At 39.2% G+C, this 12,772-nt stretch overlaps 1 protein-coding gene across 1 annotated transcript; it reads left to right on the forward strand.

Moving 5' to 3' along the window:
- The first annotated feature begins 10,723 nt into the window (after positions 1-10,723).
- On the forward strand, positions 10,724-12,355 carry LOC100784765 (protein IRX15-LIKE). Its single transcript, XM_003524579.5, has one exon. The coding sequence runs from the start codon at positions 11,164-11,166 to the stop codon at positions 12,112-12,114; it is 951 nt and encodes a 316-aa protein (XP_003524627.1). The 5' UTR covers positions 10,724-11,163; the 3' UTR covers positions 12,115-12,355.
- Positions 12,356-12,772: the final 417 nt, after the last annotated feature.

Here is a 12,772-nt window from a genome sequence, read left to right on the forward strand (position 1 = left end):
TACAAAGATTGGCATGAGATGTTCCCTTTTGCCCTGCATGGATATCAAACCTCGGTACGAACTTCTACTGGGGCAACGCCGTATTCCTTGGTTTATGGGATGGAAGCGGTGCTCCCATTTGAGGTAGAGGTCCCTTCCCAGAAGATACTAGCGGAATTGGGCCTAGAAGAATCAGAGTGGGCTCAAACATGCTACGACCAACTCAACCTTATTGAAGGTAAGCGTTTGACAGCCGTGAGCCATGGGCGCCAGTATCAACAAAGGATAAAGAACGCGTTCGACAAGAAGGTACGCCTGCGCAAGTTCAATCAGGGGGACCTTGTCCTGAAAAAGATGTCCCACGCAGTTAAAGATAATCAAGGGAAGTGGGCCTCGAACTACGAGAGGCCTTTCATTGTGAAAAGGACTTTTTCCGGAGGGGCCCTGGTGCTTACCAACATGGATGGCGAGGAGCTACCTTCACCCGTGAACTTTGATGTTGTCAAGCGATACTATGCTTAGAATTTGGGGCAATTAAGGATGTAGCTGCATATTCTTATATTTTTGTGTGTTCTTCTTGGTTTCCCCCAGGGATTCCTGTCTGCTGTAATTTTCTCGTCACGGTCTTCTAAAAAGAAGAGAACATGAGTTTGAGGCTTCAGCCCTCACTTTGTGCTTTAAACCATGTGCAGTCTATGATAGCCTGAGCCCTTTCGCTCTGTCCACGGGATGCCCCAAAGCGCTTAATTAAAACTGAACCTAACCGGCTCGTTGCATTTGAAAACATTCATACATACACATACGCATGCATGTTTTGTGATAACAGGGGCAGAATCATCTTAGGTCGTGGTCAGATGCCGGGACTAAGCTGAAGGCAGAAACCAATCAAGGTATGCCACCCACAAGACACCCAATGGACCCAGAGAAGTCCAACAGGGCCCTAGGGTTTCCAGCTCTGATTACGGGCCTCTATCCGACCTACAAGGTGCCCGTTCCCCCCAGCAAGATCATGCCATCGTGACATAGGTAAGTATGCACTTTGCTCAACTGATTTCTAATGTCACCTATTGTTTGCAGGGATCACGCCCGCAGGACACCCAATGGACCCAAAGAAGTCCAACAGGGTCCTGGGATTTCCAGCTCTGATTACGGGCCTCTGTCAGTTCTATGGAGTGCCCGTCATCCCTAGCAAGGTCATCAGGCCTCCTGCTAACCGAGTTTTCATCAAGAAGTATTGCACCCCCAGACAGGCAGAGGGCGAGACACCATAACAGCCTGGGGATGGCCGGCAACAGGCAACAAATGCACCGCCGCCACCTCCAGAGCCCCTCAGCTCATCCACAAAAAGGTTAGAGTATTGCCTATGACACATGGCCGACCAATAGGCGACCAAGTCCAAAGCCAAAGGTAAGCAAAGTACTAGGTCCGTGACCGACAAGTCATCATGCATCCAGCTCAAGACGTTAAAGAAGCGCTACTAGGAGACAACCTAGTACCTTTTAAATCTCTGCTTGTTATTTGATCACCTTTGTTTCTCAAGTCATAGTAGGACACACCTAGTTGCTCATGATCCTAGGAATTTAAATAAAACAAGCACAAGCTCGGAAGGTAGTCATACCTCACAAAATATATATATGTATGTTTAGGTAGTGAAAATACCTTAGATATGCATGTATGTAAACAAAAAAATACTTCACAATATATATATATATATATATATATATATATATATATATATATGTATGTATGTTTAGGTAGAAAGATACCTTGGATATGCATGTATGTAAACAAAAAAATACGTCACAAAATATATATATATATGTATGTTTAGGTAGCAAAATACCTCATGAAAAGGAAAAAAACAAAAACAAACAAGAAAAAGAAATAAACAAATGATTAAAAAGAAAAAAAGAAAATGAAAATAAAAAGTTGTCTAGCTAAAAAACAACATGCTCGTGAAAAGAGATAATTTCCAACTTTTCTTTGAAAGAATTCACTGATCATAACCAGTTTTTGAAAAATGTGTGTACACAGTTGAAGGGTAAATGCTGTGAAAGTTTTTCTGAACACCCAAGATAGACTCGAATGAATACACAAATTGATAAAAGAACATATTTTTGGAAATACTGGGTTGACTAAAATAGAGAAAATGAATTATGAGCCCTAGCATCACATGACCAAAAAAAATTTTCGACACTTGAGTGTCCACATAGGTGCATGCATGACTAGTTTTGCATAAAATTTCCAAATCATCATTGTTGCATTTGTGTCATGGAAATAATGTGGGACATCCCCTTTTATCCCTGAACCAAACCAAACCCTGACATATATCATGTTGAGCCGTTCTGCAAGCCTTGAGCCAAAATCCCAACTCACCATAAACATTTCCCTCAAAAGAAAACAAAAAAGGAAAAGAAGAGAAAAGAAGAAAAGAAAGTTCTCGATCAAAGAATCGGAAGAAAGCAAAAAGAGAAAATTCCCAATCAAAGATTGAGAGAAAGCAAAAAAAAAAGAAAGGAAAGAAAATCCCCAATCAAGAATCGAAAGAGAACAAAAGAAATATGCAGAAAGGTCTTTTGGACCAGACAACATCTGAACAAATACAGAGTTACTACCAAGTAAACAAAAAAAAAGGGGAAACCACGACCTGAAGTGGTCCTCTTCCTTTGATTGTCAACCAAAATCCTGTGCGTCGGTGACTTGTTCGCCTCACTCTAAGCAAAAACAGAAAAGGAAAAAGCCAAAAACATTCAAAGCCAAAATTCCCACAAAAAAACACCATTCCCAAGAAAAAGTCCTACTGATCCATGATCACGCATGTAATCTTTGATTTGATAGGAAATGATTTACAAGATCAAGTCATGGCATATCTATGGTTCGGAATTAGGACGAAACACTTACCTCTGTGAGATTAATACACTTTGAGTGATTTTCTTCTATTTTTGTTGAACCCAATGTTTCCTCTAAGTGGTCATTTAGAAACGAAATGCTAACATCCAAAATCTCATTTGTGGTTATGAGAAGATTTCATCAGCATACTCCCCTTCCCCGGTACACACATTGTTTTTCATCCGAAAAGCATATGTTGCTCTGATTAATTGGAAGTTTTCTCTCTTTACTAAAGCTTGTTCGCATTTTAGTGAAGAAAACACCGAGACTATTTTTAGTCTCACAAGTTATCCAGAACTACGTAGGTCTGAGTTCCTCATTGAGGATACGTAGGAGCAAGAGCCTCGCTTTTGTTGGTCGCCCCACAATTTCTGTCATACTGACACTGGAGTCACGTGACATGCGGAGATACCCGAGTGGTTATCCGTTTAAACTTTCTTTTGATATCTCTAAGACTCAAAGAATGATAGCACGCAGAGACTAACGTCGTCTTCTGCACCCTTTGTCAATCGCGACCAACAAGCCCGTTGACACGCAGAGATTTACGTCATCTTCCGCGCAGACAATTTCTGTCATACTGACACTGGAGTCACGTGACATGCAGAGATACCCGAGTGGTTATCCGTTTAAACTTTCTTTTGCTATCTTTAAGACTCAAAGCATGATAGCACGCAGAGACTAACGTCGTCTTCTGCACCCTTTGTCAATCGCGGCCAACAAGCCCGTTGACACGCGGAGATTTATGTCATCTTCCGCGCAGACAATTTCTGTCATACTGACACTCGAGTCACGTGACATGCGAAGATACCCGAGTGGTTATCCATTTAAACTTTCTTTTGCTATCTCTAAGAATCAAAGCATGATAGCACGCAGAGACTAACGTCATCTTCTGCAACCTTTGTCAATCGCGGCCAACAAGCCCGTTGACACGCGGAGATATATGTCATCTTCCGCACAGACAATTTCTGTCATACTGACACTGGAGTCACGTGACATGCGGAGATACCCGAGTGGTTATCCGTTTTAAACTTTTTTTTTGCTATCTCTAAGACTCAAAGCATGATAGCACGCAGAGACTAACGTCGTCTTCTGCATCTTTTGTCATCAAGAGGCGGCGGGCCCGATGACATGCGAGAACCAGTTGGTCTCGCATTTTTACCTTTATCATTCAAGAGCAGCAAGTTGGGTGGTAAACACGCATAGACGAATTCTGCGCCTTTGTCATCCAGGGACAGCGAGTCAGTTGCATGCGGAGATATCTTATGGTCACCCACGACTTTCGTCAACCGAGAGGATCGAAATTAGTGTCTTATCTTTACTTCCCTTTTATCTCCAATAAAAGACAAGTAAAGAGGGGCAACTGTCATACCCTAATTTCATCCGGGGACCATTGTTTGATGGCACGCAACCTTCGCTTGACCGCTTCGAGGAACTTGACACCCATCGTTAAGCAATCCGTGAAGTTCCGCGACATGTCGGGAGTCGAAAGGAAACATTATTGCGCAATCCGTAAAGTTCCGTAACATTCTAGAAGCCGAAGAGGGGGTGGTTGCATAATCCGTAAAGTTTCGTGACATTACAGAAAGAAAACAAGTATCGTTACGTAATCCGTAAGGTTCCCTAACGTTACGGAAAAAGAATCAGCAAAGAAGGGGGGTGAACTTATCAAGTTAGGGTGTAAATAGCAATTCAAATCAAGGCCCCTCCAGAAAATTTTGGAAGTTGGGTTGCTTAAGGAGGAAGCAACTGGGCAGCAAGCTCCTCCATGTTTTTGAAAAATGGTTTTCGGGGCTTCCGTGGCTTCCGTAATGCTTCCGTAAATTTTCTGAAAACCTTGGGTAAGCATATTCCACTTAACATTGGTGAAAGGGAAGAGAAAACAAGATGAAAGTTAAGTCATATGTGCTTCCGTAACTTTTTCGTAAATAACGAAAGAAGGTGGGGGTGAACTTATCAAGATAGGGGGTGTAAATAGCAATTTGAGTCTAGGCCCGGAACATTTTGGAAGTTGGGTTGCTTAAGGAGGAAGCAACTGGGCGGCAAGCTCCTCCACATTTTTGAAAATTGGTTTCCGGGGCTTCCGTGGCTTCCGTAATGCTTCCGTAAACTTTCCAAAAACCTTGGGTAAGCATATTCCACTTAACATTGGTGAAAGGGAAGAGAAAAAAGATGAAAATCAAATCCGAAACACTTCTGTAAGGCTTCCGTAACTTTTCCGTAAAATACGAAAAGGGGGGTAAACTTAGTAATTTTGGTGCACTTAGAAATCTTCTTCATTAAGTCTCTGGGCGGCAAGCACCTCCTTTTTTTCCTATAAATAAGGGAGGGGGGAGCTGTTTCAAAATGTTCAAGACCCCTTGGCTATGCATTTCGGCTATTTTGGGCAAAAAACACGTTTTCGTGAAGAAAAATCGAGTCGAAGTGCTTCCGTAACGCTTCCGTAAGCGATTCCGTGGAAATTCTTCATCGTTCTTCGTCGTTCTTCACTGTTCTTCATCCGTTCTTTGTTCTTCAACGGGTAAGTTTTCGAATCCGAGACTTTCAATTCATTTCTTGTTTTGTGTACTTTCACTTTAATTTCGTTTACTTTCAATTTTCTTTTATTTCGTTTTTAACGTGCTTTAACCGTTTATTTAAGCTGTTTTCTCACCTAATAAATGATAAAATGAATTTCAACCGATCATTTGTGTTGTAATCTCGTTTAATCACTGTTAAAACAAAATCTAACCGATCATTCACGTTGTAACCACGGTTAAACCAAAAAGAGGCAAAATAATAATAAAATAATCAAAATATCCTGAAAAATAATAATAAAATAATCAAAATATCTTCGAATAAAATAATCAAAAAAATCAATCGGACGTTTTTCTTTGGAAGTTTCCTTGAATGAATTGACTAATAACCAAAGTGAAACTAAAGCTAAAATCAACTCGCAAATCAAGTTTTATCCGCAAAAATAAAAATAAAAAACTGTTTTAAGGTCCAACGCCTTAAACGGTCCTCTTTGCTTTTATCGGTTAACATGGACCGTTCAAAAGCATAAAATCAACACATCACTTTACTGCCTTTTGCGAGAACTACGTAGGTCTGATTTCCTCTTCGATGGAGGATACGTAGGAGCAAAAGCCCCGCTTTTGTCGACCTCGTGAGATGGTTAGAGGTCTAACGCCTTAACTTTCTCACCAAGTAAAATGGATCATTTTAAGGTCCAACGCCTTAAATGACCCCCTTCCAAGTAAAAAGAATCACTTGATTTGCCCCTTTTCAAAGAACTACGTAGGTCTGATTTCCTTATCACAATTGAGGAATACGTAGGAGCAAGGGAAACACCCTTGTCGACCACAAAAAGATAAAAAATACAAAAAGGCATAAAAGACATAAAAATGTAAAAAAGGGAAAATAAAACAATTTGAAGTCATATTTTGCACACTCGATTAAAGGCTGCCGTCCTTTGTGACAGACGTGTGGGGTGCTAATACATTCCCCGTACGTAAATACAACTCCTGAACCTTTCACCTAAAATTCGTAGACCACGTCTTTTCCGGTTTTTCCGACGTTTTCCTCAAATAAACGTTGGTGGCGACTCCGCGCGTATTCCTTTCTTGGAACACGCACCCGTGAGTCACGCGTCGCCCTCCCGCCGAAGGGTAGGTTGCGACACATGGGTAAGGGTATTTATTCTAGATCTTTTTACACTTGTGGTTCCTTCATGGGTTAACTGGAAAGTATCCCACATATCCTTGGCATTAGTACAATTTGACACTCTAAAGTACTCATCTATCCCTAGGGTTGAAGTGATGATGTTTTTGGCTTTGAGATCGTACTGGATTTTTCTCCTATCTTCTTCTGTCCACTGATCTCTAGGTTTTTAGGTTGTAGTGCTTGTGCTTACATCTACTATAATGGGTATATGTGGTCCTAATTCTATTGCTTCCCAAATATTTAGATCTATGGCTTCAATGAATATCTGCATGCGGGTTTTCCAATAATGGTAACCCTCACCATTGAAAATGGGTGGTCTGTGAATGGAATTTCCTTCAGGAAACAAGGGATTTGAGGAGGCCATTTATCTTGAAGTGGTTAGACTTTCTACAAGAAACCTGCTCTAATACCACTTGTTGGATTGAGTGGCCTCAAAATAATTAAGAAGGGGTGGTTGAATTAATTATTCCTAAACCTTTACTAATTAAAAATTACTCTTCTAAGGTTTTTACTAAATTGTTAAGAGAATGAGGAGTAGAAGAGAAACTTAACATAAAGTAAAAGCGGAAATGAAATGCACAACGAAAAGTAAAAGAGTAGGGAAGAATGAAACAAACACACAAGAGTTTTTATACTGGTTCGGCAACAACCCGCGCCAAGATCCAGTCCCCAAGCGACCTGAGGTCCTTGAGATTTCTTTCAACCTTGTAAAAATCCCTTTACAAGCAAAGATCCACAAGGGATGTACCCTCCCTTGTTCTCTTTGAACCTAGTGGATGTACCCTCCACTTGAAATGATCCACAAGAGATGTACCCTCTCTTGTTCTCAGTCAAACCCAAGTAGATGTACCCTCTACTTGTACCACAAAGGGTGTACCCTCCAATGTATTAAGACAAAGATCTCAGGCGGTTAAACCTTTGATACTTTGTGAATGGGGATACAAATGAATTCTCAGGCGGTTAGTCCTTTGAACACTTTTGTATAAGGGAATGGGAAGAATCAAAAGAATTCTCAGACTGTGTCGTTTTGAATTCTTTAACAAGGGGAGAAGGGAGACACAAAAGAATTCAGGCGGTTAGTCCTTTGTTCTTTTGGAAAAGGGAGAAGAGAGACACAAAAAGAATTTAGGTGGTTAGTCCTTGACGAATTCTTTTTGGCAAAGGGAGAAGAGAATGAAGAGGATGAATAACACAAGTTTTCAAGGTTTAGAAAACCAGAAAACTTCAGAAAGCTTTTGGTACAAAGAAGAAGAAGAAGTTCAAAGAGATTCAAGGCTTGTAAATGATTGATTGAATGAATGTAAAAATATTGAATGAAATGAATAAGTGTATAACAAAGACTTGTTTTTATAGACTCTTCATGTCTGGTCAAGAAGACCATTTAGAAGAGTTATAACTTTTAGAAAAACTTAAAACCAATTTGAAAAATTCAAAAACCTTTTGAAGAGTTACATCTTTTGATTTATTCAGAAACAATCACTGGTAATCGATTTCCAAATAAGTGTAATCGATTACACAAAGCTTTTATGTGAAAGGATGTGACTCTTCACATTTGAATTTGAATTTCAACGTTCAAAGGCACTGGTAATCGATTACCAAAATATTGTAATCGATTACAACATTTTGAAATTAATTGGAACGTTGTAAATTCAACTTGAAAACTTTTTCAAAACAATTTTGCTATTGGTAATCGATTACCAGAGAGTAAAAACTCTTTGGTAAACATGTTTTGAAAAAAATCATGTGCTACTCAGTTTTTGAGAAAAACTTTTCATACTTATCTTGATTAAGCCTTCTCTTGATTCTTGAATCTTGAGTATTGAATCTTGATCTTGATTCTTGAGATCTTGAACCTTGAATCTTGATTCTTGACTCTAAACTTTCTTCTTGAGTCTTGAATTCTTCTTGATTCTCAACTTGAACTCTTGAATTGTTCTTGATTTACTTGAGTTATTCTTTGATTGATTTTTGATTGATCTTTGAGCTTTTTGTCATCACCTTTGTCATCATCTTTTGTTATCATCATTGTTATCATCAAAACACCTTTGAATCACTTTTGATTCACCATGAAACTTTGCTTCTACAACTGTAATTAATTAAAGGTATTGTTCTTACCAGATTTGGAAGAACCTCCTTACAATGATGGTTTCTCAATGAGTTCCTCCAAGAGCGGTGTTGGGATTTACCTACAAAGATACTTTGTCTCTTAAGTTAACGACATAGTGGTAGGAGGAGGTATCAGAATATAGGTTGGATTAAAGTTAGTTTACTTGGAGCGTGATAACCCCTTTTATAGAGGTGAGAATTGGATCCTTCATCTTAATCTCCCTTATTTGATAGCATAATTAGGGAAATATATTATATTATCTTTCATCTAATAGTAGATAACTTCCAATTTTAGGAGATATCTTTATCTTTTTGGTAGAAGATAAAGTTTTCCTCTTACCTCAATTATATTCGCCAAGTTCTTTGAATACCAAGTAGACTACTCGGCTGACCATTGAGTACGGAGGCTTACTAAATTTGAGTAGGACAAGTATTATAGGATAACAATAACTAATGCACTATAAAAGGAACAATCAATGAAGTAAAAATGGTCTTATTATATATAGGAACAAAGATAATATATAACAAGGGGACTCAAGTTTTTTCTTTTTCTGTTGAGGGGTAGAGAATGAGTCAAATAGAGCTCATTCACTTGTTGGATCTTTTGCACCCTAAAAGTTAAGTAGGCATGGCAATGGGCCCCACACCCGTGGACATCCCCCCAAACCTACCCTGATTTTGATAGGGAAAAATCGAGTTGACCGGGCTTAGGTTCGGGTTCCGATTTTTGCCGCATTTTAAATTTGGGGGTAGGAGCAGTTTTGGTAATGCTGATATCCGCCCCCACCCCGCACCTATTAAATTACAAAAATACCCTTTATATATATAGATTTTTTTCATGATTGTGAAGTCTAGCTCCTCTCCGTGGATTAATTTGTTTATGCAATTCTTATATCCTTCTCTGTTGGATAATTAAATTTCCCCTTTATTTTTAATGAATTTTCGGGGGTGGGTGGGGGCGGAGACAGGGGGCAATTTTTTGACCCGTCGGTTTTTGGGAGGGGGCGGGGAAAGGTTTTAAGATTCGGGGGCAAGGTCAGGGTAAGCAAACCACCCCCGACTGCCCCCGTTATCATGCCTAAAGTTAAGCACTTGTCAATCTCGGGTCTTGGTTTTCCATTTAAAGTTTTGGCATGCCTTGCTGCACTACTAAATTTATTTATACACTTATCAAAAGTTATTTCATGGTGTGACACAATATTATATATTATTCATATATTATTCAAGAAAGTAATTATATGTTTTGATTTATTGTCATTCATTCTCAAATCACCAACAAAAGTTCGTTGCAATAGTAAACGATTTGATTCTTTTAAAGGCTATTAAAATTCTACAAAAAGATAATAGTTGAAAGGACTTATCGAATGGCTATAATAATATCTATCTATACATAAATATAAAAGAAAATCTCGCATTAATAGCTATAAGCCTATAAAATAATTAGTTATATGAAATCAGGAATAACTACTTAACTAAATAATTCCCGAGTGATAGTACACGTTAACGTGTTCACTATGGTATTGACACTTATATTTTGACTCATGAGGTAACTACTAGGCTGAAAACAAATATGCTTATTCATTGCTTCTGCATAGAAAGAAACCGCCTGATGCCTTATACTTTGAAAATTGAGATCATCTCAACGTGTTAGTATATTATATTCCCTACTACTAACTACAAACTCGATAATCAAATGTTTTTCACGCGCGCGAATTGTTGCAGGTACATTGTCTTATTCAAGGGTAGCTATTTTTCTAAGAAATAACCAATATTCTAAAGGGTGGTTACGTAGGAACAAAATCTTAAATCAACAAGGAAAAGCGACCTCTGGCTTGTAATTAGTTACTGGGTCGCTAAGGCTCTCTACCTTCTCTCATTCTCAGCTCCAACAACTCCAACGCAGTGTACCCTTCTCAATAACCCCGTTTTGGTTCAACATGAAAATCCTCCTTCATAAACAAAACAAATCTCTATTAGGAATTTAATCAATTAATGCAAGAAATACCAACCACACCAAGCAAGAGTGCAAGATCAAATATAACAAATTAAACTAAATCGCTCTCGAAGCCAAAAATTAACACAATAATGTAATGTCTCGCTGTGTTCACATGTGAGAGAACCATCTATTTAACAAAAATTTTCACCGCCGGATTTGACTCCCACCATCTAGTTAATGTCGGTTGGGTTGAGAGACATACATGGTCTCTAACCTAAGTAAAAAAAATAAAAACTAATTCACTCTTATTATTAACGTTAGTTTCAGTTCTAGTCTTAGAGCCTTGTAGGAGGGTCAATGTATAATGTAAGGTACTAAGGTCACCCTCAACTTTTTCCCCCCTACCCACACATTGCATTAACTCTCTTGTGCTATTCCAACACTTGTTTAAAACCAAACCTTCTCTCCCAATTCTCTCTCAGAACACAGAATCTCTTTCTCTTCCGAACCAAAAAAGGAGAGAGATTCTAATTTCTAAAATCTAAACCATCATGAAGAACACAAACACCAACACGAAACTGATCCTCCTCCATCCTTATATCCAAAAACAAGGAAGCTCCAATCGCTTGTGGCTTCTAGCATTGGTATCAATCCTCACCCTCGCTTTTCTTGTTACCCTCATTTCCACAAGAGAATCCACCTTCATCACCACTGCAACTTCTTCTGTGACTCCCTCTTCAAATAATGCTCCAGTTTCTGGTTTTGGAAGTGCTCCTTTGCCAGCCACAGTGATCAACACTCTCCTCCACTATGCATCAAAATCCAATGACACCTTCCACATGCCACACTCAGACCTCAAACCCATCTCCGATGTGCTTCGAAAATGCTCCTCCCCATGCAACTTTCTCATCTTCGGCCTCACACCCGAAACCCTTCTCTGGAAAGCCCTCAACCACAACGGAAGAACGGTTTTCATCGACGAAAACCGCTACTACGCCGCGTATTACGAAGAACTGCACCCAGAAATTGATGCCTATGATGTTCAATACACCACCAAAAGGAGCGAGATGAAGGAGCTCATAGCCTCCGCGAAAGAACAAGTAGCCAATGAGTGCAAGCCGGTGCAGAATCTTCTTTTCTCCGAGTGCAAGCTGGGCCTCAATGACCTCCCCAACCATGTGTACGAGGTTGACTGGGACGTCATATTGGTTGACGGGCCACGCGGGGACTGGCCCGATGCTCCTGGCAGAATGTCAGCGATATTCACCGTTGGTGTTCTCGCCAGGAGCAAAAAGGGTGGGAACCCTAAGACTCATGTCTTCTTGCATGACTTCTCTGGGGAAGTGGAGAAGGTTTGTGGGAGTGAGTTTCTGTGCAATGAGAATTTATTGGAGGCAAATGGGAATTTGGGGCACTATGTGTTGGAAAGGATGGATGAGAATAGTGTGCAGTATTGTAAGAATCACTCGTCTTCTGGGTCAGGGGCTGCTTCATCAGCATAATTAGTTATTGCTCCTCTCTTCATTCAGATGCCTACAAGCTTCTCAGAATCGCGTTAGTCGCAATTGTTTCGTTGTCCCTCTGGGTATTTATCTTCCTTTTTTTTTCCATTGCTACATTTTGTTTGCCTCTGGCTGGAGCCTGTAAAAAATAATTCTTTTTTGCTTTTGCTTTTTCATTTTGTTGCTCTGAAAATTGTAATTTCTTCTGTGAATTCGAATTTCCAAATTTCAATTGAGGATATACATTGGCAAATCAATGTCAATCAATCAGAGAGAGAGAGAGAAAGTTTTTTTTTTAGCATGTAAAATCTAAAACTTCATCTTATCCGAATTCCACGAGTAAACCAACCTTAATGAGTTAGAAAGACAGTATGTGTCACTCATAAAGATAACAAGAAAACAAAATTTACATCCATCAATTACTTTATTTTATTGATTTTGGAATTGTTTTCTAATTAAAATTTGAATTTTATTTTAATAATCAGTACCAACTTTTTTTTATATACTTTTAGTTAAAGAATAAGAACAAAAAATATGTCCAGTCGACTAGTCCAAATTGAAAATGGTTTAGTTGCATCTGACGACACAGATTCAATTTTCATACAACATGTCGTCATGGTTTCATTGGCTTGGTACAATACTCTGATTAGAATATGTA

This window comes from Glycine max, chromosome 5 (genome assembly GCF_000004515.6).
Source record: "Glycine max cultivar Williams 82 chromosome 5, Glycine_max_v4.0, whole genome shotgun sequence".
NCBI classification, from domain to species: domain Eukaryota; kingdom Viridiplantae; phylum Streptophyta; class Magnoliopsida; order Fabales; family Fabaceae; genus Glycine; species Glycine max.

Excerpts from the sequence above, each read along its gene's own strand:
- LOC100784765 (XM_003524579.5), top strand. The coding sequence starts at position 11,164 with ATGAAGAACACAAACACCAACACGAAACTGATCCTCCTCCATCCTTAT.